The sequence below is a fragment of the Fistularia commersonii genome, chromosome 22, assembly GCF_037954325.1.
Source record: "Fistularia commersonii isolate RoL2024-O1a breed Wild chromosome 22, RoL_Fcom_v1.0, whole genome shotgun sequence".
NCBI classification, from domain to species: Eukaryota; Metazoa; Chordata; class Actinopteri; order Syngnathiformes; family Fistulariidae; genus Fistularia; species Fistularia commersonii.
In genome coordinates this window covers 1,635,942-1,657,615 of record NC_141305.1, presented here as the reverse complement: position 1 = coordinate 1,657,615, position 21,674 = coordinate 1,635,942, and the positions used below count along the sequence as shown (strand labels likewise).

The following is a 21,674-nucleotide window of genomic DNA, read 5'->3' as shown; positions in this document are numbered from 1 at the left end:
ATGAAGGGAAAAACTCAATATCTTTTTTCAAGTCGGGTAAATTCCAAGAAAGATGAACGATTTAAATCCGGTTTATTTTGTGAGCAGTTTATTTTTCCATCTTTAAGAGGGAGAATTAAATGGTGTAAGCATACTAGTGGCCACTAGGTGGCAGTATTTGCTGTTTCACTGTTTGCAGTTCAAACAGGAAGGAGGGATGAGTGACAGTTTGAAAAGGGATGACAAATATACTGCTCAAAAAAATAAAGGGAACACTTGAACAACACAGTGAAACGCCAAGTCAATCCCACTTGTGTGAAATCATAGTGTCCACTCAGGAAGCAACACAGATTCATTTGGACTTGTTTTAAGGACATTACATCAAAGTTGGATCAGCCTGGAGTTTGTTTTTACACTTTAATTTTGAGTGTGATTCCTAATCCAGACCTCCATGGGTTGATACAATTGATTTCCATGGATCATTTTTGTGTGATTTTGTTGTCGGCACATTCAACTGTGTAAAGAGCAAAGTATTTCATAAGAATATTTCATTCATTTAGATCTAGGATGTGTTTTTTAAATGTTCCCTTTATTTTTTTGAGCAGTGTATATATAAATAACCGTCCCGGACAGAATACACTCCAGCTACGACGAAACAACACAACGCCACGGACGGTCCTTCTTACTTGTGGCCATCAAACTTTATAACTCCTCCCCTTTCTGCAAGAAGGAAACATAACCGCAATAAAATCAATATGTTTCAAGTGAATGCATGGAATATTGGAGAATTTCCTTCAGGATTAATAAAGTTCTATTCTATTCTAAGAAATCTAGTCACTTTCATGTAGTTGAGAATGAAAATAAATGTCCCACAAACAAGGAAATCGTGACAGGATTCATAAACGTCAGTCACGACGAGATGAAGCCAAAGAACAGAATTTTGGTCGGTTTTGAGGCAACGTTTTATTCATTTTTTAATCAGCAAATCGACGTGAGATGAACCAATCACCTCATCTCCTCCTCGCTAGCGTGAACCTTCCATCTGGTCTCCATCCAAAGGTACCGCGGGAGCGAGAACATTAAGAGGTGAGGGTTTTGCAGCCGCCGTGCCGGGTACGTTTGTGTCTGCTGAGTTTTAACCAGGTGGAGAACTTGTCTCCGCAAGATCCGCATGGATAAGGCGTCTCGCCGGTGTGTGTCCTCACGTGCGAGTTCAGAACCGACTTGAGCCCGAAGGCCTTTTGGCAAACGGCGCATTTGTACGGCTTCTCCCCGGTGTGAACCCGGCCGTGCCGTTTCAAAGTCGTCCTGGTGGCGAAGCGTTGGTTGCAGACGCTGCAGCGGAAAGGTTTTTCTCCGGAGTGAACGCGCAGGTGGTTCTTGAAAACGGAGGAATCAGCGAAGGCCTTCCCGCAGCCGCTGCAGGTGTAGGGCTTCTCCGCCGAGTGGATCCTCGCGTGCCTATTCCGGTTGGCGCTGGAGGTGAAGGCCTTCCCGCAGGCGCCGCAGACGAAGGGCTTCTCCCCGGTGTGAACCCGGCCATGCAGCTCCAGGTTGAAGCGCCGGGTGAAACCTTTCTGGCAAACGGCGCACCGGAAAGGCTTCACCTCGGGGTGAACCAGCCGGTGCTGGTTCAGGGTCGAACGGTCCCTGAATATCAACCCGCACGCGTCGCATCTGAAGCTCTTGGCAAAAGTGTGGGATCTCACCTGGAACTTGGAATTTTTGACATTAGACACGACGTAGCGGTAAGGGTCGTCGCTCCCCGCCGTGCTCGCGGCTGAAGCCTCTCCATCCGACTTGCTCTTTGCACTTCGATATAACCGTGACCACTCACCGTTGTGTCCGTCTCTTCCTGATGGTACCAGATCTCCTCTTGGATCGACATCCGTGTCCGTCCGTCTCCTCCTGCCAGTGCGGTCGGTCCTGACGTCTGTCGGCGAGCTCCCGTGGTTCCATCTCTTACGTAGCTTTGTCTCCTCGCCTCTCGCCGGCGTTGTCGCCCCACTGACGGCTCCTCTCTCCGTCGTACTCGCTCTCGTTCTGACGGCAACCGGCGTCCCGTTTGGAGGCGCCGTTGCTTTCCCGTCCCCAGGTTCCCTCTCTGAGTTTGCATCAGCGCTTGCTGACGTTGTCACCTTCACGCCCGGTATCTGCTCGCTAGTAGAGGCGACGTCCTCGCTTGGCATCGGCTCACCGCCGGTTACGCTGCTGCAACTACATTTATTCTCTATAACCAGCTTTGCCTTTCTTGTAATATTGTTGTTTCTGCATCCCTCCTCGTCCGATGTTCTCTCGGACAAACTCGTGTCAGCGATGTGACACTGCCTTCCAGCAGATAAGGACGGAGAGCCGACGTGGTGTTCACCGTTGTCCTCCTGGGCTGTAAGCCTCTCCCCGTCTGGACTGAAGGCTTCACGTTTGTCGGGGAAGCCGTCCGGAGAATCTCCCTGTCCGTTTTGAAACCGGGTCGCGTCCGTGTTTCTGCTGAGGCGCTCCTCCTCCACGCGGGTCGGCTCACAGCCATCCGGATCCCGCTGGCGTGGAGTCTGCGGCCGTCCCCCGGCGACGCAAGGTTCTGTCTGTTCCCGCTTGACGGCTTCTTGCGGGGCGACGCTGGTGGTTGTCGAGAAGTTGCGGAGCTCTGACAGAAAGATGAAGAAATGTCATCCTCAAAGAGTGAATAAATAGCGGCACACACGTGAAATGTTTTTATACTGGGGCACATTTACGATGACACACGTGGCTTTCGAGACAAATATCTCAACAGAAGCGTGATTGATTTTATAATAATTCTCTGATGACTTTGTTGAAATGAAAGGGATGATGACATTACTCATGTGAGATTAGCTTGACTTACAGTCAGCTTTACAAAATGGAATTCAGCTCACAAGCAGGACAGATTAACCACCTTCTATGTCGTTTTTTTTTTTTCAATTAAAGCAAAATTATCCTAAAGTATAGTGAGAGTATGAGACCTTTATGTTTCTCCATCTATGATGTTACTGCAGAGATGCTAGCACATCTCAGCTCTTTGCTAACCTGCCCTGCGGAGTCGCACTTCAGGGTTCAAGACCGCATCCAGTATTCGCCTTTGACGGTCTATTTCTTTCTCGTAATCCTCTAGTTTCCTTTCAAACAACCCAAAAATCTCATCGGCGGCCGCGGTGAGTCTGTCACACACGAACATCCTCATACTTTGAACAGCCAACATCGTAGAAACCTTTCAAAACTGATCCGGCATTGGCGCTCTGCGCTTCGAGACTTGTTTACTTCCGCATATGACGCGTTCTACGTCATCGACGCGCTGACGTCACGGCCTACCACTTTGAGACATTCGCTCCATTTTATTTAAATAAAAATATAAAAATTTTGTCCACACATGATTCATTGCCCTAATTATGTTCGCTGTTTGCAAATCAGTCAATTAAAAAACATTATAATAGTTCAACATCTTTTTCACCGGAATCGTGCACAGTGAACCACATCTTTGCACTAAACAAAGCTACTTTGCACTACAGCTACTTTTTCGCTGTCACAGAGCAATATACTTCACAACTCATCGTTTGTTTCACGCCAATTTGTTTTTGCAGTCCCTATGTCCTCTATTGTAAGTCGCTTTGGATAAAAGCATCTGCCAAATGCAACGTAATGTAATGTAATGTAATTTGCATTCTATTACTATTATTATTTTGTTTATTTCATGTAAAGGTGGGATTGTAACGGTAGACACTCCTTTGTATGTCCAGTACACGCAGAGAAACTGGAAAAAAAAAAAACGACTTTGACTTTCCCTCACGTCTCGCCTCCCTCATCTCCTCTATTCCCTGATTAAAAGCTAAACTGAACGATCTAATAGTTGCATCACACACAGTTTAACACACAAAGGCTTCAGATTTGGTTTCCGTCTTGAAGAAATGAAGGAAATTCAAGACCATTTTAAATAAAATTCACTGAATTGAATTTATTTCAAGCTAACTGACAAACTCTAATGAACTGAATGTCTTACAGAATAAAGTTGAACAGAATAGAATACAGGATGGCTTTGGAAATAGCTAAATAGTCGCTATGTCGACTCTTTTTCGAAACTCTGCTTCTTCACGGATCTACGGGGGCAGGAGGGTGAAGTCGCCAGAGGAAATTCACTCAGGAAGGGACGAGGTGGAAAAAGACAATTGCACATGCGATACAGACGGACGACAAAACGCTGAAATAGGCGTAAAGGGAAGTACAAATGATTCAATCATATATTCCTCCACAAAAAAAAGCAACGGCGGAGGATTAAGGATCTGAATAAGCTAACAAACTAACACAGCAAATAAACAGCAGTGTGAATGACTGCATTTCAAATGACTGCATTTTTTTGTTTTCCCAAATACATGTAAAAAACAGCAGACAAGGTGTTAAAAAGTCAAACCCGGCGCGTTTTATGAACTTTACATCACAACGACATGTGACTAAAAATGACTTTTTAAAATGGGAACCCTACAAAAAAAAATAACAAAAATGTATGGAAACGAGAGAGCGGTCAATATGAGTATTGACCACTCGTTCATAGTCCATCGTCAAACGCCGCCTCCGCTCGTGGGAACGGAAATCTTCACGCGACGTGAAAAGACTCCGTCTTTTTAGGTGGTTTTATTTACGGACGTCCTCCTGTGTCTCGAGTGTCTATAGTTACCGATGTGCATCTGTGACTTCAGGTGCCTTTTCAACGTCGAGTAGCGGTTGTAGCTTTTCCTGCAGATGTTGCAGGTGTACAGAATCCCCGGCTCGCTTGATTTCGCGGGTGTTTTCAAACGAGCGCTGTTCATTTTGTAACGCAGCATTTCGCTCGCGTATCGGGCGTGTCTGTACTTCTGCCTTGTGGAACTGGCACCATGTCTCTCATTGTCAATGTGTTTCACTATTACGTGGCAACTGGTGAAATATTTAGTGCACGAGTTGCACGAACACGGGCTGTGGGCGTTGTGGGATTTCATTTGAGCTTTACATGCCGATTTCCTGCAAGTGCTGGGTGTCGAAGTTGAATCTAAACGTTTGCCGTCGACCGCATCCGCTGCGAGATCACGCTTCGGTTTCGGCGAATCGGAATTCTGAACTCTTTCAGGACTTTCTCCAGCGGCGGATCCGGGGGAAGGCTGGTCTTGGCGGTTTGCTCCTTCCACGGAGCTTTGAGACGGCGCACTTTTGTCTGCCGAACACGCAGTCGGAAGGGGGTCCGGAATCTGAGCCTCAATGTTGAAATTTCCCACGCAGGAAGAAATCAATAGGAAATCTTTAGCAGGAACTTCGCTCAGCTGTTGCTCCAAGCTGTCATCCGTGTTTGTTTTATAGTTTCGACTCCACTCCCCCCCGGAGCCGGGATTGGGATGATGTTCGTGCTTAATTTTGTCTTCTGCAGAGGTTTGGTTGGACTTGTTCAACACGGGATGCTGGCCTGCCGGAGGCTCACCTGGACCGCAATCCGGAGGTCCACCATCACCGGGGTTCTCCTCACACACAAGTAATAGCTGGAAATCACTGATCTCCTGCTTAAGTCCCGGCTTCTGACACACAAGCGCCCCATCGTTGGTAGGGGGATCTGGAAGGCCTGCTTTCCCAGGTCCTCTTTCCTCCTCCTGGGCAGGAGCAGCAGCCTGCTTCGCCTCCCCGGGTTCAGGCAGCTGCTGCGCTTCAGGAGGGAAAAACGCAGAAATTAAGTTGACTTCCTAAGTGTACGGGGATCAGAAATAAACAAACTGGGTTTTATTTATGTCACCCAAAAATAGCAAAGGTCGTATTTGCTTTTTCAGCAAGTTGTTTACCTTTGCGGGGCAACTTTGAACTGGGAGCGAACACGGCGTCCAGCAGCTTCCGGTGACGTTCAAGCTCTTCTTCGTAGGTGGTTATGGTTTTTTCGAACATCCCGAAAATATCATCGGCGACAGAAGCCAGTCGGTCGCTGATAAACTGACGTAGAACAGCGGGCGAAGACATTCTGACCGAGGTTAATCTTGACTGAATCAATTAATTGATCATATCTTCGTCTCGCCTCCACAACGATGCTTTCACACGAGGAGTCCCGAAGAAAGACCGGAAGTCCGGTGACGTCAAGAATTGCGCCCCGGTGTTACGTTGATATGAGTCCGGTAAGAAAAAGAAACTAGCCACTGACAATAGGTTCCGACTATAATTATTATTATTATTATTAGCATTATTCTTATTATCATTATTATTTATTATCATTATTATTATTATTGTTATTATTGTTACTATTATATTATTAATTTTGATGTTGTTGTAACTATTTTCATGTTATTATTATTATTACAATTATTATTATTATTATTATTATTATTGTTATTATTATCATTAAGAAACTAGCCACTACCAATAGGTTCCGACAATCACTATCATTATTATTATTATTATTATTATCATCATTATTATTGTTGTTGTTGTTGTTGTTACTAATTTGTTGTTGTTGTTACTATTTTTATATTATTATTATTATTATTATTATTGTTGTTGTTGTTGTTTTTATTATTACTAAGAAATTAGCCACTATTGATAGGTTCCAACTATCACTATTATTATTATTGGTAGTAGTAGTAGGAGGAGGAGGAGGAGGAGGAGGAGGAGTAATACAGAAAATAGCGAGACAAAAAAAATCCAGGAATACTAAGACAGCAGACTACAACAACAACATCAGAGATGATAGTTGGGAACATCAAGGAACAGTGAGGGTGAAAAATACACAACTAGAACTAAACAACAATATTGTAGCATTTTAGTCAGGAAAACACCCGGGTGACTGTAAAACTGGCTTGAACCCGTCTCTTCACTTCTTCTGCACGCTCTCCTTCGCTCTGGACTGTTGACCCCAAGTACCTGAAGTCCTCTAACTTCTTGATCTCCAGTCCCTGTAGCCTCACCATTCCACCCGAGTTCCTCTTATTCACACACATATATTCTGTCTTGCTGCGACTAACCTTCTTTCCTCTCCTTTCCAGAGTATACCTCCACCCCTCTAGATTTTCCTCAACCTGTTTCCAGCTCTCACTACAGATCACAGTGTGATCTGCAAACATCATGGTCCATGGAGATTCCTGTCTAACCTCATCTGTCAGCCTATCCATCACCACTGCGAACAAGAAGGGGCTCAGAGCTGATCCCTGATGGAGTCTCACCTCCACTTTGAACTTCTCTGTTACCCCAGTGTCTCACAGCAAGCATACATGTCCTGCACCAGTCTAACATACTTCTCTGCCACTCAATGCAATACTCCCCTCTCTTAACACCCTGACATATCCTTCTTCTAGGTCTACAAAAACACAACGCAGCTCTCTCTGACCTTCTCTTTACATCTCAATTAGCAGTCTCAAAGCAAATACTGCATCTGCTGACTTCTGCTTTAAAAATGGAAACGCAATTGTTGTTTCCCGGGGAATGAATATCGTGACGGTACTACTTCCGGTAGCCGTCGCTCCCTCGTCAGTTTGTTTCCCAAAGGCGCTTCTTTGTATTTTTCTTTTTCTTTTTGCTCCTGAGCTTCGATCCCTCTGGCCGGTGTCGATCTTCCAGCCGTGGTTCCTGCAAACCTTCTCGATGGGCGCTTTTTACTGCGCCATTTGCAGGCAGACCACTTTCTCCGGGAAAGGACACATTTTCGGGAAGAACCACCAGAGCAGGCTGCGGCTGGTCCTGCTCAAATTCTTAGAGAAGGTAAATACCAACTGAATTTGATAGGAGATGGAGGTCCATCCTTATTGTTTATTTAGAGCTCTAGAGTTTTTTTTTTTTTTTTTTTTATGTTTTACCTGTTGTCGTTAAGCTGCTGTTCGGGTCAATCAACACAATACACACTGCTCAAAAGAATAAAGGGAACACTTAAGCAACACATCCTAGATCTAAATGAATGAAATATTCTTATGAAATACTTTGCTCTTTACACAGTTGAATGTGCTGACAACAAAATCACACAAAAATGATCAATGGAAATCAATTGTATCAACCCATGGAGGTCTGGATTAGGAATCACACTCCAAATTAAAGTGTAAAAACAAACTCCAGGCTGATCCAACTTTGATGTAATGTCCTTAAAACAAGTCCAAATGAATCTGTGTTGCTTCCTGAGTGGACACTATGATTTCACACAAGTGTGATTGACTTGGAGTTACACTGTGTTGTTCAAGTGTTCCCTTTATTTTTTTGAGCACTATAGTATAATATAATATAATACAACACAATATAATACAGTACAGTACTACTCTGTTGCAGCACAACACAATACATCAAAATAAAATACAGTGCAATGCAAAAGCCCGATGCAAAACAATACAAATACCAACAAAACAACACAATTTAAAGCAGTGTAAAGCAGTCAAGTGCAATACAATGCAACATGGCGCCGGTGGAAAAAAATCTCTTTAAGTCACAGATGCTGCCGCGTTACAGACGTGTCTGCTTTTCTTCTGTTGTCCTGCAGGTGAAAGAAGCTCGGCGGACACTCAAGAAACCCCAGGTGGAGAAGTTCGATTGCGTGGAGCACAAGAAGACGTTCTGGTGTTACTGCTGTGAGCTGGATGTGGAGACGAACGTTACCGATGGCAACATGACTGTTTTACATGGAGGTTTAATAGAGCACATGGCAACGTGAGTTTGTTTGTTCATTTGTTTGCTTGCTCGGTGTTCCTCTCCTCGCTCTTGTCTCAATCCGTGCAGAAATATTCTTAAATAACCTACTTCTTCAAGTCCAGCTCAGGGGAAACGTGCACCTTCACCAGCTAATATGATCATCTCTCTGAACCGCACAAGTCATTCAGCAAATGCACGTGTTGTCTCAAAGTTAAATGTCGTTCCACAGATGCTTTTTAAGCGGGTTAAAAGTGTATATGAGATGAGATGAGATGAGAACAACTTTATTTATCCTGAAGGAAATTGCCAGAGTTTCAAGTTAAAAACATAACAGTAATAGATAATAGTAGAAAGGAGGTAAATAAGATATACAATGAAATATGAATTGCATTGAAATATTGCAGTGCGTGCTTGGGCCGGCACGTAAAACAACAAAAAAACACAAATTTCACGTCATGCATTCATCTGTTTATTTTCAATACGGCTGATCTTGTGTTCGAGGGGTCTCATTCACACATCTGGAGTATTTTAGGGAAGTTTTTTGGATTGTTGGTGGAAGTCCACGCAGACACGGGGGAGAACGTGGAGACTCGGCACAGAAACGCCCGTCGTCGGTATGATTTTGCGCGATCCGCTTCGTTTTTCTGACGTTTCAAACGTGTCGGATTCCAGGCCGGAGCACAAGAAGAAAACACACAAGTTCTGGTGGGACAACAAGGCCGATCCCAAGCTAAGAGACAAGGTCCTGTTCTCGGAGGAGGACACCGATAGGTGAAAACCCGCTCGTCTGAAGTCTGACTCGTGACTTTTGCTCTCCAGGTTCAAATATTGCTCGGCGATGCTTGTTTTTGTAGGTTCAAAGCGGAGGTGGAAAAGGTCCTGGAAACATTTGTGGAGAGAGAGGATGAATTCATTAAACAGGTAACCTAAACATTTTGTATAACCGTATTTTCACGACTATAATGCGCACATAAAAACCTTAGATTTTCTTCAAAATGTGCAGCGCCCTATAGTGCAGTGCAACCTGTGTGTGTTGTTGTTGTAAGGCGGACGTAGTAGAGAACATAATGTGAATGTTAAAGGGGAAGTGTGGGTGTGGATTGTATATAAAAGAATGGATACCGTATTTTCACGATTATAAGGCGCACCGCACTAAAAGGCGCAGTCTCAGTTATGTGTGCCATTATTGTATTTAACACACGTATAAGGCGCACCTGATTATAGGGTGCGGGTTTTATATACAATCCACGCCCACAGTTCCCCCTTTAACGTTCTCATGGTGTCCTCTACTACATCCGCCTTACAACAACAACACACACACAAGCATACAAGTCTGCGTATTTAAAAATAGAGTTTGGTTTTCACATTTTTTTCCCGGTAATCGTCATAAATCAAACCCATCAAAGTCCTCATCCTCTGTTTCTCTTAAATCTCCATCAAACATGCCAGTTCACTTTCTTCACTGTCAGAGTCACTTTCTGTGCCGTGCGGCTCCTCGGAAATGATGCCGGCTTTTGCAAAAGCTGGAACAAAAGTACCGGCGGACACGTTAGCCCGAGCATCTACAATCCTTTCGCAAATTGTGGCGTAACTCGCCCGGCGCTGCCTTCCACTCTTAGTGAAACTGTGGTCTCCAAGAACACTTTTCGTACCCTGTTGTGCGTCTCGCTATCGTGCTGGTCCACTTCTTCTGCACAGTGTGACTCACCGGGATGTCGAAAGTGAGCCGCACCTCGTCCATGTTCGCGACGTAGCTGGGATGGATATGTTTGTCGGTGATGTTTTCAGGGTTGTTAAAACAACGATGTTCTGCATAACGCACATACCCATTCTTTATATACAATCAACGCCCACACTTCCCCCTTTAACATTCTCATAGTGTCCTCTACTACGCACACAGGGTGCACTGCACTATAGGGCGCACCGCACATTTTGAAGAAAATCTAAGACTTTTATGTGCGCCTTATAGTCGTGAAAATACGGTATGTGCGTTATGCAGAACATTGTTGTTCTGCAACCCCGGTGAGTCACTGTGGAGAAGAAGTGGACCAGCACGGTAGCGATACACACAACGGGGTACGAAAAGTCTTCTTGAAGCCACAGTTTCACTAAAAGTGGAAGGCAGCGCCGGGCGAGTTACGCCACAATTTGCGAATGGGTTGTAGACGCTCGGGCTAACGTGTCCGCCAGTACTTTTGTTCGAGCTTTCACAAAAGCCGACATCATTTCCGAGGAGCCGCACGGCACGGAAAGCGACTCTGACAGTGAAGAAAGTGAACTGGCATGTTTGATGGAGATTTAGAGAAACAGAGGATGAGGACTCCCATGGGTTTGATTGATGACGATCACTGGTAAAAATATATGTATACCAAACTCAGTTTTGCTCCCGCTCTATTTTTAAACACGCACATTTGTATGCTTGTGTGTGTTGTTTTTGTAAGGCGGACGTAGTAGAGGACACCATGAGAACGTTAAAGGGGGAAGAGTGGGCGTGGATTGTACATAAAACCCGCGCCTTATAATCAGGTGCGCCTTATAATCAGGTGCGCCTTATATGTGTGTTAAATACAGTAATGGCAAACATAACTGAGACCGCACCTTATGGTCTTGAAAATACGGTATTCATGTGTCCAATCAGAGCTCACGCAAACCGGTGTGCTAATATTTGCTATATCTAACATATCCCATCAAATAATGGTCGAGCAACGTAACGTAGCAGCCGCAGCAGATAAACATCTAAACCGCTTGTTGTTTCCTCTTCCACTCCCAGCAAGCGGATCACATCAGGGCTCAGGAGAAGCAGCGCCAAGATGTCCTCCTGTCTCTCATAGAGGTTTGTTTTCCAAGGATGCAGTGGCAGTATCCATCACCCAGAGCCATAACTGTTGTGTTTTGTTTTTTTCCTGAGATGTCTAAATGATGAAGTATGGACTTACCGTATTTTACAGACTATATGTAGTACTGGACTATAAGTTGCATTTACGGGGGGGATTTATTTGATAAAATCAGACGGAGAACGGATGTTTCACCTTGAAAGGCAAGTTAACGGCGTCGTGTCCGAGCGCTTTGCAGGATAAACCTCGTCTTTATGAGAACAACAAAAGTCTGCTATGCAAACGTAACGTATTAACAGCTATTCAGCATAACTCGCATAAACAACATCGTTTACCAAACGTTCGATCTCGCTCCAAATCACTAAATCAATTCGATTTTTCATCCTCGGCGTCACTTCTGAGCAGCTCCGCCGCTTCCGCTTCTGCGTGGCTGTTTTTGGGACGCGTTTGTCCAAGAGCTGATAGCGAGGCGGTAGCGTAGCATGAAGCGCTAACGCCAACAAGGTCCTCCCGTAAAGTCATTTATATTCATCGCCATGGCGACTAAATGAGCATGGAGAACTTGTCCCTCTGGCTGTAGCCATTTAGCATTTAGCTTATTTTTGTTTGTTTTCGTCATTACAGTTCGAGTATCCTCCGCTTTTCGCCAGTCCCTCGCTAGTTTCTCACTCCCGCTGCTGGATTACTGTTTTCAGACGCGTATTTCGCCGCTTGCGGCTTGTAATCTGCAGAATGTGATTTTCTTTTGTCTGCATAAGTTGAGGTTTAGATTTTAAATTTTCCGTGGTACAGGAGTAAAAGGAGTAGCCTAGAGCGCACTTTTGTGGCTGTCGGTAGGAAAATAATGAACATGTTAAATCACCGTTTATACAGGACGGTCAGAAAATTGAAATATTGTGATAAAGTTCTTTATCTTCTGTAATGAAATTAAAAAAACAAAAATTACTTTTTCATGATATTCTAATATTTTGAGATAGGATTTTTGAGTTTTCTTAAGATGGAAGCCATAATCAACAATATTAAAACAATAAAAGGCTTGCAATATTTCAATTGATTTGGAATGAATCCAGAATGTATGATTCTTTTTTATAATTGCATTACAGAAGATAAAGAACTTTATCACAATATTCTAATTTTCTGAGACAGTCCTGTATTACATAGAAGTCGCACCTGAGTATAAGCAGCAAGACCGGACAAACCATGAAAAAAAGTGCGACCCTCATGTTAGGGCAATTTAGGGCAATTTAGAAATGATCTCCAAAACGTCAATTTTTTTCACGTGCACTGGACAAACAACAGAGTTGAAATTACGTTTCTCACCATCCCATGCAGAGACAGGACAGACATTAAAGTGCAAGACAGATCGACGTAATGTGTTTTGACTTAAAACTTGAAATTAATAACATTTATGCGTAGCTACTACTGTAACCAGGTATAATTTAAGTCTAGAACCAAACAGCGCGCTCCAGTACAGTCAAGTGAGATAAACGAAACGGTGTAAAACAGCCACGTGTTGAGTCAAAGTCGCATACTGTTATTCTCGGGTGGTTGAAAACGGTCACGTGCACGGTGATCGTGCAGAACTTGTCTATAAAACCCTGTTGGCTCTTCCTGAATCGACATCAGCACGATGCAGAGCTGGACCCGACCAACGGACCCAACGGCACCGACCCCTCTGCGGAGGGCGCCAGCAGGTACCGCCGCCGCCGCCGCCGGCGTCAAGCTTCAGCCCTGTCGTCTGTCTCCACGATGCTCGCGTGAAACACGTCACCGGTGTGTTTATCTCGCCGTCTGCGGAGCAGCTCTGGGTTTCTGCCCCAGGGATCCGGCCAGCAGGGGGCGACCAGCCCGGCCGACTCCATGGTGGAGGCGCCGTGGGCCGCGACGGAGCAGGGCCTCACCTTCATCGGCTACCAGGTGAGCTCCACGCCACCTCCGGGAAAGACTTTCCACCACGGCGTCACACGATCGAATCACCCCGACCTCTTTGTTTCCCCCAGGATTCCTCCAACGGCGGGAATGTCCACACGGGTAAGGTTTCCTCGGGGGGGGGGAGGGAGACTCAGAGGGATATAAATATGTTCATGACGCCGCCGAGTCACCCGACATGTGCTATAAAAGAGGCGCCGATGGGTTTTATTTTCCAACGCCGCAATATTTAACACTACTGAGCTGCGCCGGCTTTATTTTGAGAGGTTGTGTTATTTCCTTTCTGATTCTGGAAGTCCTGGTTGAGAGAAGATAATCTTTATTGATATGTCATAGCAGAGTTACAGTTATGGTGTCAATAAATGTGACTATGAATATAGAGGCAATTAGAAAATAGCAAAAGAATTAGAAAATAGCAATAGAATTGGAAAATAGTCAAATACTTGGAAAATAGTAAAAGAATTAGAAAGTAGTCCAAGAATTAGAAAATAGCAAAAGAATTGGAAAATAGCAAAAGAATTGGAAAATAGTCAAAGAATTAAAAAATAGCAAAAGAATAAGAAAATAGCAAAAAAAATTGGAAAATTGCAAAAAATTGGAAAATAGCAAAAGAATTGGAAAATAGTCAAAGAATTCAAAAATAGCAAAAGAATTAGAAAATAGCAAAAAAATGGAAAATCACAAAAAATGGAAAATAGCAAAAGAAAAAGAAAATAGCAAAAAAATGGAAAATCACAAAAAAATGGAAAATAGCAAAAGAATTCCAAAATAGCAAAGGAATTAGAAAATAGCAAACAAATTGGAAAATAGTCAAAGAATTAGAAAATAGCAAAAAATTGGAAAATAGTCAAAGAATTTAAAAATAGCAAAAGAATTAGAAAATAGCAAAAAAATGGAAAATCACAAAAAAATGGAAAATAGCAAAAGAATTCCAAAATAGCAAAGGAATTAGAAAAAAGCAAACAAATTGGAAAAAAGTCAAAGAATTAGAAAATAGCAAACGAATTGAAAAATAGCAAAAGACTTAAAAAATAGCAAAAGAATTAGAAAATAGCAAAAGAATTGGAAAATAGCAAAAGAATTCAAAAATAGCAAAATAATTGGAAAATAGTAAAAGAATTAGAAAATAGCAAAAGAGTTAAAAAATAGCAAAAGAATTAGAAAATAGCAAAAGAATTGGAAAATAGCAAAAGAATTGGAAAATAGTCAAAGAATTGGAAAATAGCAAAATAATTCGAAAATAGTAAAATAATTAGAAAATTGCAAAAGAATTGGAAAAGAACAAAGTGCAAGTTCTGTGAAAAGATATTGACTGCATGAGATAAGATAAACTTTATTGATCCCCACAGGGGAAATTCGTTTGTCACAGCAGCACAACAGTTATAAGTCTCCATAAATAGGCTTATAAATATAGATAAACAGACAATTTGAAAAAGCAAAAGACATCCACAAATAAGACGACATTAGCAACAACATCAAGGATAAGACTGAACAGAAAAGGGGGAAAAAGATAGAAGGGTGAAAATAGACAACCAAAACTAAACGACAACATAGAGAGTGACAATAGCGATGGCAAAATAAAGTAAATAAACAAAAATATGTAGGATGAGAGTGGGCTGAGACTATCGAGGATAAAAAAAAGACAACAGAACCATGCATCTTAGTCTGAAAAGGCCCATAAAGTCCTAATTTGAATTGGTATCTTGTTTTTTTTTACCCCTTATTATGCCAAAAAAATGATCATATTCCGTCCCCCACACTGAAAGGAGGATTATAACGCAGCCATAGAGACTTATAAGACCTAGAAATGGCCGCCAAGCTCTCATATTGCACTTGGCGTGGAGCGGCGCTGAGCGCTTCCTGCTTTCGTAGGTGCCGTCCCTCCTTGGCTCCAGGAAGACCCTCTGGAGGGAACGTCCGGCTGCGCGTCCCGTCCGGAGATCGGCCCGTCCCTCCAAGGATTCCTGAAGCACAGTAAGAGTCCCGTATTTCTCAAAACGGTCTGCGTCGGCCCTTCGGGTGGAATCCGCCGCCGAAGCGAAATAGCGCGTGATGACAAGCGATGAGACGGCGTCCCGTTTTCCAGAGGAACAAGAGAAGCTGAGGAAGCTTCCCGCCAACAGAGTCGGAGCCAACTTCGATCACAGCTCGCACACCGACGCCAACTGGCTCCCCTCTTTCGGCCGGGTGTGGAACAGCGGCCGCCGCTGGCAGTCCAGGTCAGATCTCTCGCGCTGCATTTTTCTTTGCATTTCTACGCCACGGCTTTTGAAAATACGGTTCTTATCATATGTATTCACCCCCTTGGATGTTTAACCCTTTTAGCGCTTTCATAAATCAATCGTGGTCGATAAAATTTGGCTTTTTCAGCACAAAAATTTATTGGAAAAAACTCTTTAATGACAAATTGAAAATGGATTTCTACAAAGTTATGTCAATGAAATGAAAATATATAAAGAAATATAATTGTTTGCATAATTAATCACCCCCTTTTTAAGTTAATGGTCTAACTCAGGGGTCGGCAACCCGCTGCTCTTTCATCTTTACACTGCGGCTCCGAGCGGCTTGGGAAAATAAATTATAAATATTTAACTCAAGTGTATTTAATTTGTGTTAATTCCTTTTTTTTTACTTTTAGTTCTTAGTTGGAAGATTATTGGGATCTTGAAATATTAAATAAAATAAATTTTAATATTTTTCGCCGCTCAAAATAAACGTCACACTCGCGGAAGCCGGTATACGAGCCAGCCGGTAAAGTCCCGATTTGCAGATTTTGTGCGCAGAAGTTCAGGAGCAGAAGTCCCATAAACCAGGTAAAATAAATATTTATGAAGATATTTACAAATATTTATTTTTTATTGTTTACAGACACAGCGATTTTTTTTTTTTTTTTTTCCTGATTTATTTTTAAAATTCAGGTCAAGGCTCGAAAGCCCAAAGCTCAAAATGAGTTCATCACATAAATAAAATTTAATTTTCTCCGTAATACTTTGTGAATTTCTACACACTTGTTTATACAGTGTAAAGGTAATTAAAAGCAATTTATACAGTGGTACCTTTATTTTAGACGTCAAAAAGTAATTGCGGCTCCCGGTGTTTTCTTTCCCGAGGAAACCGGGTCCAAATGGCTCTTTGGGTGTTACGGGTGGCCGACCCCTGGTCTAATTCAATGAAATGAAGATCACCTGAGTGGTGTGGATGTGCTTCAAGTAATTGAGGTTTAAAACACCTTTGTTAAAAAAAAAACAAATATATTGACCATGATTGATTTATGAGAGCACTAAAAGGATAAAACATCCAAGGGGGTGAATACTTATGATAGGCACTGTATAACGGGACCTTTTTGTTTTGTTTCTTCCCCTCCAAACAGGCACCAATTCAGACAAGAAGAAGGTCAGATGAACCGACAGAAGAGGAAGAGGGATCACGGCGCAGACGGTTCCAAGAAAGCCAAATACGCCGAACACCTTGCAAATTCACACTCTTAAACCTGAGCCGGACCGGCGTCGATACGATAAATGTATTTATTGAGAAACGCGAGGTTGAGGTTCGGCCTTCAGCAATACAGGCACAACGCTTTGTACATAGACGGCGGATTTCCGCTTTTCCTGAAGACCTCCGGCCCAGGTCCAGAGGAATGGAAGAAATCTCCAGTTTGCAGCGATACCGCAGTAAATGCGTCGTCTAAGCCTTGATCAAGCTTCGCTGGAAATCCGTAAACTCAAGAGGCAGAATGAAACACAAGAGATGTTGTTTTAAGTTCACTAATAAGATCAAATCACGGGGTGTCTGGATCAAAATAAACGCCGCAAAGATTGTTTCTATAGCGGTTCAGCCAATATCATTTACCACACTTTGGTTATACAGAGAGCCTGCAAGGTTATTTTTAGTCTTCGTTCACTCGCTTTATAATATAACGTATATTTTAACCAAGAGGGATTATGCTAAATATGTGGAAACAAGTGAACCCCCCCCCCCCCTTGTCTCCTCTATTAATTTCCCTTTTAATTTATTGTATTATTTCCTCCAGACTGTCTTTCGGGCTGACAGTGAACGCACCATTTGATTTGGAATAAACGGACTCTCCGTTTTAAGTGATTATTTATTTACTGCATGTTTGCATGGCGATAAGAAAAGTCATGGAATAAACAGCAGATGGCGCTTGTAACACAACAATCCTTCCTCTTCTTCACTTATAGTTTGGACTGTCTTTAGGCCCTCTTGCAAGATGAAGTAACGCATTTCTTAAGATTTGTTTTTCTGACTTCTATTTAAATGTTTCTTTGTTTGCCCACAAGAACGTGTGATTTTAATATCTGCAAACGATTGCTGCTTCATCTAATCCCATTTTAAATGACTCTGCAGTGTTGGTGATCTTACACATGACCACTAGATAATTATTTGTATGTTCTTTTTCCTTTTCTTTGCATTGCATGGACCACTGAAGGTGCAGCTCAGCTGCAGGTTGATGATGCAACGATTGGCAGATCTATTCGTAACTCTCTGGTAGCACGTCTTACTGCAGAATCGGTTCGAAAAATCCCCAAATCGAGGGATTTCCCAAAACGTTAGTGGTGATGTTCGGTGTCCACGGTCGTTAAATGTCCGCAGCCGTGCGGGATTGCGGTGTTTTTCCCCGCAGAAGCGTTTTTTTTCCGGCGGCCGGAGTTCCGAGCACAGCGGCCATCCTTGACACCGAGAAATGGGAGGGGACAAAAAGCACGTGTACTGGGCGTTCCCGCAGCTGACCCTTCGACCAATCACAACGCCGGACGACTGAATACATCCGCATAAATTAACCGGAGGTTGCGCGTGGCCTGCGCGCCGATTGGCCGCCCTGATTCGGGGCGACCAATCGCTTAAATGACAAGCGCTCAGCTGGCCGCGGAAACCCCGCCCCCCGGGTGAAACCCGGAAGCGTCCGTCGCTTAAAGGGACAGGAGGCGGGATTTGGAGGCGAAAAAGAGGGTTGAAACAACGGAGAGGAGAAAAAAAAAACAGCTGCGAGCGACAGAAGACGGAGGGAGGAAGAGGAGCCGTGGGCCGAAAGGACGTGTTTGTGACGAAGGACGAGGCTCGAACAGTCGTTATTTCACCGCCCGCTCCCTCAACCCGTAGGAAGGAAAGCCCGTTTCGGTCTGGCTAGCTTCGAAGTCGCTTCCACCTGGACGCCGACCAGGCAGCAGACAGAGGCCCCAAATCAAACTCCAGGAATCCGCCTGGAATCTGCACCCCTCCTCCTCCTCCCCGGCCGTGTCCTCCCTTCCGTGTTCTCTCGGTGAGTAGCTGAGGAAAGCTAGCTCGTCACCTTGAGCTTCATGGGAACTTCTATCGAACGCACATACTGCATAGCACACACACACACATTCAGGGGTTGGTTCGTCTGGTCCAGTGTGTTGGATCCAGGTGGTGGTGATTTTTCTATTTTTTTTTTCCACGCCGGATCCGTTGATCCCTGCAAAGACTGACAGGAATCCATCCGGAACCAGTGGCTGACCTGACAGCAGCTCGGGCGGTGGGTGCAGGGGGGCGTTCCCCCCTCGCTTTGTCTGCTCTCCTCACTCCCTTTATGTTCTGTGCAGCCTGCGGTTCTTTGCAGGGGACAAAGTGATGGACATCCCGGTGCATCCATCACCACCACGGGGTCTCCTCCACATGCATGTGTAAATATTTGTGTTATTTTTGCGCTTCTCGTTGCTCCCTGTGCTATATAGGACAGATCGGACCAGCCTTGGAATACATCTGTGAGATTATGACCGTAGCTCAGCGGGTGGAGTGATGATCAGTGTAAAGCTCACATGGGGAGGGAATTGGCGATGAGCTGGGCCTTTTGCTCCCCTGTGAAGCTCTGGGGAATTCTGTTGCGCCATGCAGTGCAGGGGCGTATTAGTGCTGAACCGCTGCTGTAGTATTTGCACAATCTATCAAGTCAATTGAGTGCATGTGGTTATTGCAGGTTGTTAATGCACGGCGTCCCATTGTCCTGACAAGTAGGACATAAGGGAAATCGACATATGCATTAGTCACACGTGTATGCAGACGTGCTCGGGAAACACCAACTCTCACATGTATGCAAAACTAAGATTTGCACAATGCTCCAGCCAGCGCATCTGCAAATGACCCCCTCCTCCTCCTCCTCGCCATCCTTCCAGCATCTAGACTGTCCTGGCATTGCTCTGACAGCCGCCCCCCACCTCTCTGTCTGCGAGAAAACCAGTGGGCTTTGTCCTCAGCTGTGTGTGACGTCATGCAGATCTTTGCTGTAACCAACCCTGAAGGCCAGACGCCGGCCCGGGTCTGAGCCCCGTCCCCTTTGACGATTATTATTAGGTGCAAAACCACACCGGGACAGAGGAGTCTGGTTCATCCTCATCCAGAATCAGTACACTAATGTTATCTGTGATTATAACTTTTATTCGTTACAAAAACAATATAAAGACTTCTTCAGAATCCGAAGCAGCAGCAGCAGCTGATCTTACCGGTGTTCGACCTCTGTGAGATAAATGACATTAAGTCCCTCCAGTCTGGCGAGGCCGGTCATGTGTCGCTGATGATTATATACACGGCCAGCAGTGCTTCGTTAGGCTGTTTGGAAGATAAGCGCGTTTACATTACGCTCCGTGAATGCTGGCAATCTGTAGGTGGAGGGACACCGTTCATTCTGCGCTTTCCCAAAGACAGCCCGGGCAATTTATTCATATATAATGCAGGTCATCTGTTTTATTTAGACCGAGTACAGAGGGGCATGAGTAAGTGTCAACGTACGGTTTGACGTATCTGCTTAAAACACACCAGAGATATTACATTTTAAAAAAAAATACATCGGGCAGAACCAGGATTTACCCGAATCCGCCCAGGAATGACCTAAAAATCAGCAAGACTTCAGAGAAAGAGGATCTCCTGTGCGAGACTAGGTTAGCGTAGGTGCTTTGGATGGAAATATGAAATGCATATTTTAAGGGGCAGATTTGTACCGTTGTTGCAAAATCAGTCCGATTTCTTCTTTAAATGCCGGACTGTCACCGCCCATGCAAGAGGATATCAGAATTTAATAACATGTCATGACAGTCAGTGCTTCCCCATAATGCACTTCTAATTTCCACCGCTCCGATTTGCTGTGTTTACAGCCATATTGCCGTATTGTGTGTGTGTGTGTGTGTGTGTGTGTGCATGTGTGTGTGTGTGTGTGTGTGTGTGTGTGTGTGTGTGTGTGTGAAAAACGGGGATGGTGGCCATAAACACTTTGTTGATGAAGGTTTGTCGTCAGCTCTCCTGTGTGTGTGTGTGTGTGTGTGTGTGTGTGTGTGTGTGTGTGTCGGATTTGATGTCACAGATTACAGATGATTATGTGGGTTAGATCCAGTATTCGTCAGCGCTCCGGGGCCTGTATTGATCTCCAAAGTGTGTGCCAGAGTGACCGAGTGTGTGTGTTTCGTGCTGGCAGCGCATTTCTCAAAAACGGTGTTTTTTTTTCATCCAGCTTTGAGGAAAAGAGAAGTGGAAATTCAAACAAGTGGTGTGGCTGCACAGTCATGTGTGGGTTATACTGACCTCCCAAAAGTCAAGCTTCTGATTTGTCATGCATTTTTAATTTTTCCCAGGCACGTGGGATTAGCAGGACCGAATGAAGCACAAAATCTAAGCGTTGTCTTGGAACTTGAAGAGATTCGCCACAATGAGAACGAGGGTACAATGGCTTCATTCTGCGGGTGGTTCAGGCCACGGCTCCTCTGCACGATCACTTCTGTATCGTAGGAGCCGTTTGTAAAAAGGTACGGATGATCAGTTTGGACTCGGGTCACTTGGTCAGTTTTGTATCGAGGTCGTGTTGCATTCTACGGCCTTTTAATCTTATCAGGTGTTTGAATCGTGTTTTGCAGAGATTCAGGTTAGCCATGAAATGTCTGCTGGGAGCCCGTGAATAATAATAATAATAATAATAAATGATGCTAACGTGCCCTCCTTCAAACACTCTGTGTATAAACCGAGGGAGTGTCTCTTCGAAGTCCAGCAAATTGACCATTCTATTTATAGGCCGGGAGGGGAATGTCAGTCTGTCGGTCGGTTCTTAGTGAATCAGCATTGCGTGACTGTCTTTTACACACCTGCTTTTTTTTTTTTTTTTTTGTTGGCGAAGAGCTAGTTTTCAGTAAAAATAAGAAAAAAGCCCCGTAGAGAAGCAGTCGCTGCTCTTTTTTTTTTTTTTTTTTCCTCGCTTGTTGTTTTCGGTTGGCTGAGTGGCAGCTTATTCTCAAGTTGTTTGCATAAAGATACTATATCAGCTCCAGAGGTGGGGGTTGGAGACGGGTGGAA

The 21,674-nt window shown here is 44.1% G+C and overlaps 3 protein-coding genes across 5 annotated transcripts; 1 reads left to right on the top strand and 2 right to left on the bottom strand.

The window, feature by feature from the left end:
• Window positions 1-965: 965 nt before the first annotated feature.
• Window positions 966-3,222, bottom strand: LOC147221246 (uncharacterized). Its single transcript, XM_086169761.1, has 2 exons — window positions 3,022-3,222; window positions 966-2,623 (listed from the first exon to the last, which is right to left on the bottom strand). Exons 1-2 carry the CDS (start codon window positions 3,191-3,193, stop codon window positions 1,059-1,061), a joined length of 1,737 nt encoding a protein of 578 aa, XP_086025887.1. The 5' UTR covers window positions 3,194-3,222; the 3' UTR covers window positions 966-1,058.
• A 692-nt stretch (window positions 3,223-3,914) lies between these two features.
• Window positions 3,915-6,053, bottom strand: LOC147221245 (uncharacterized). Its single transcript, XM_086169765.1, has 2 exons — window positions 5,787-6,053; window positions 3,915-5,653 (listed from the first exon to the last, which is right to left on the bottom strand). Exons 1-2 carry the CDS (start codon window positions 5,956-5,958, stop codon window positions 4,608-4,610), a joined length of 1,218 nt encoding a protein of 405 aa, XP_086025891.1. The 5' UTR covers window positions 5,959-6,053; the 3' UTR covers window positions 3,915-4,607.
• Window positions 6,054-7,368: 1,315 nt separating this feature from the next.
• cenatac (centrosomal AT-AC splicing factor) lies at window positions 7,369-17,547 on the top strand. 3 transcript variants are annotated; one of them, XM_086169762.1, is made up of 11 exons: window positions 7,431-7,686; window positions 8,450-8,616; window positions 9,271-9,369; window positions 9,453-9,519; window positions 11,369-11,431; window positions 13,059-13,126; window positions 13,235-13,349; window positions 13,433-13,463; window positions 15,234-15,335; window positions 15,448-15,580; window positions 16,732-17,547. In XM_086169762.1, the coding sequence occupies exons 1-11, from the start codon at window positions 7,570-7,572 to the stop codon at window positions 16,847-16,849; spliced, it is 1,080 nt and encodes a 359-aa protein (XP_086025888.1). In that variant the 5' UTR covers window positions 7,431-7,569; the 3' UTR covers window positions 16,850-17,547. The 3 variants fall into 3 exon arrangements, 2 of the variants coding, with proteins under 2 accessions (XP_086025890.1, XP_086025888.1); XM_086169764.1 differs by lacking the exon at window positions 16,732-17,547 and having other exon boundaries at window positions 7,387-7,686; window positions 11,369-11,457; window positions 13,059-13,349; window positions 15,448-15,581; XR_015107870.1 differs by lacking the exons at window positions 15,448-15,580; window positions 16,732-17,547 and having other exon boundaries at window positions 7,369-7,686; window positions 11,369-11,457; window positions 13,059-13,463.
• The last annotated feature ends 4,127 nt before the right edge of the window (window positions 17,548-21,674 follow it).

What these genes read in the sequence shown, in the direction of transcription:
- LOC147221245 (XM_086169765.1), bottom strand. Translation starts at nt 5,958, where the DNA reads ATGTCTTCGCCCGCTGTTCTACGTCAGTTTATCAGCGACCGACTGGCT. An exon ending in TTCAAAGTTGCCCCGCAAAG is followed by an intron (nt 5,654 to 5,786) that starts GTAAACAACTTG and finishes TCCCTCCTGAAG; the next exon opens with CGCAGCAGCTGCCTGAACCC.
- LOC147221246 (XM_086169761.1), bottom strand. Translation starts at nt 3,193, where the DNA reads ATGTTGGCTGTTCAAAGTATGAGGATGTTCGTGTGTGACAGACTCACC. An exon ending in AGTGCGACTCCGCAGGGCAG is followed by an intron (nt 2,624 to 3,021) that starts GTTAGCAAAGAG and finishes TCTTTCTGTCAG; the next exon opens with AGCTCCGCAACTTCTCGACA.
- cenatac (XM_086169764.1), top strand. Translation starts at nt 7,411, where the DNA reads ATGAATATCGTGACGGTACTACTTCCGGTAGCCGTCGCTCCCTCGTCA. An exon ending in AGGATGAATTCATTAAACAG is followed by an intron (nt 9,520 to 11,368) that starts GTAACCTAAACA and finishes TTCCACTCCCAG; the next exon opens with CAAGCGGATCACATCAGGGC. An exon ending in TCACCTTCATCGGCTACCAG is followed by an intron (nt 13,350 to 13,432) that starts GTGAGCTCCACG and finishes TGTTTCCCCCAG; the next exon opens with GATTCCTCCAACGGCGGGAA.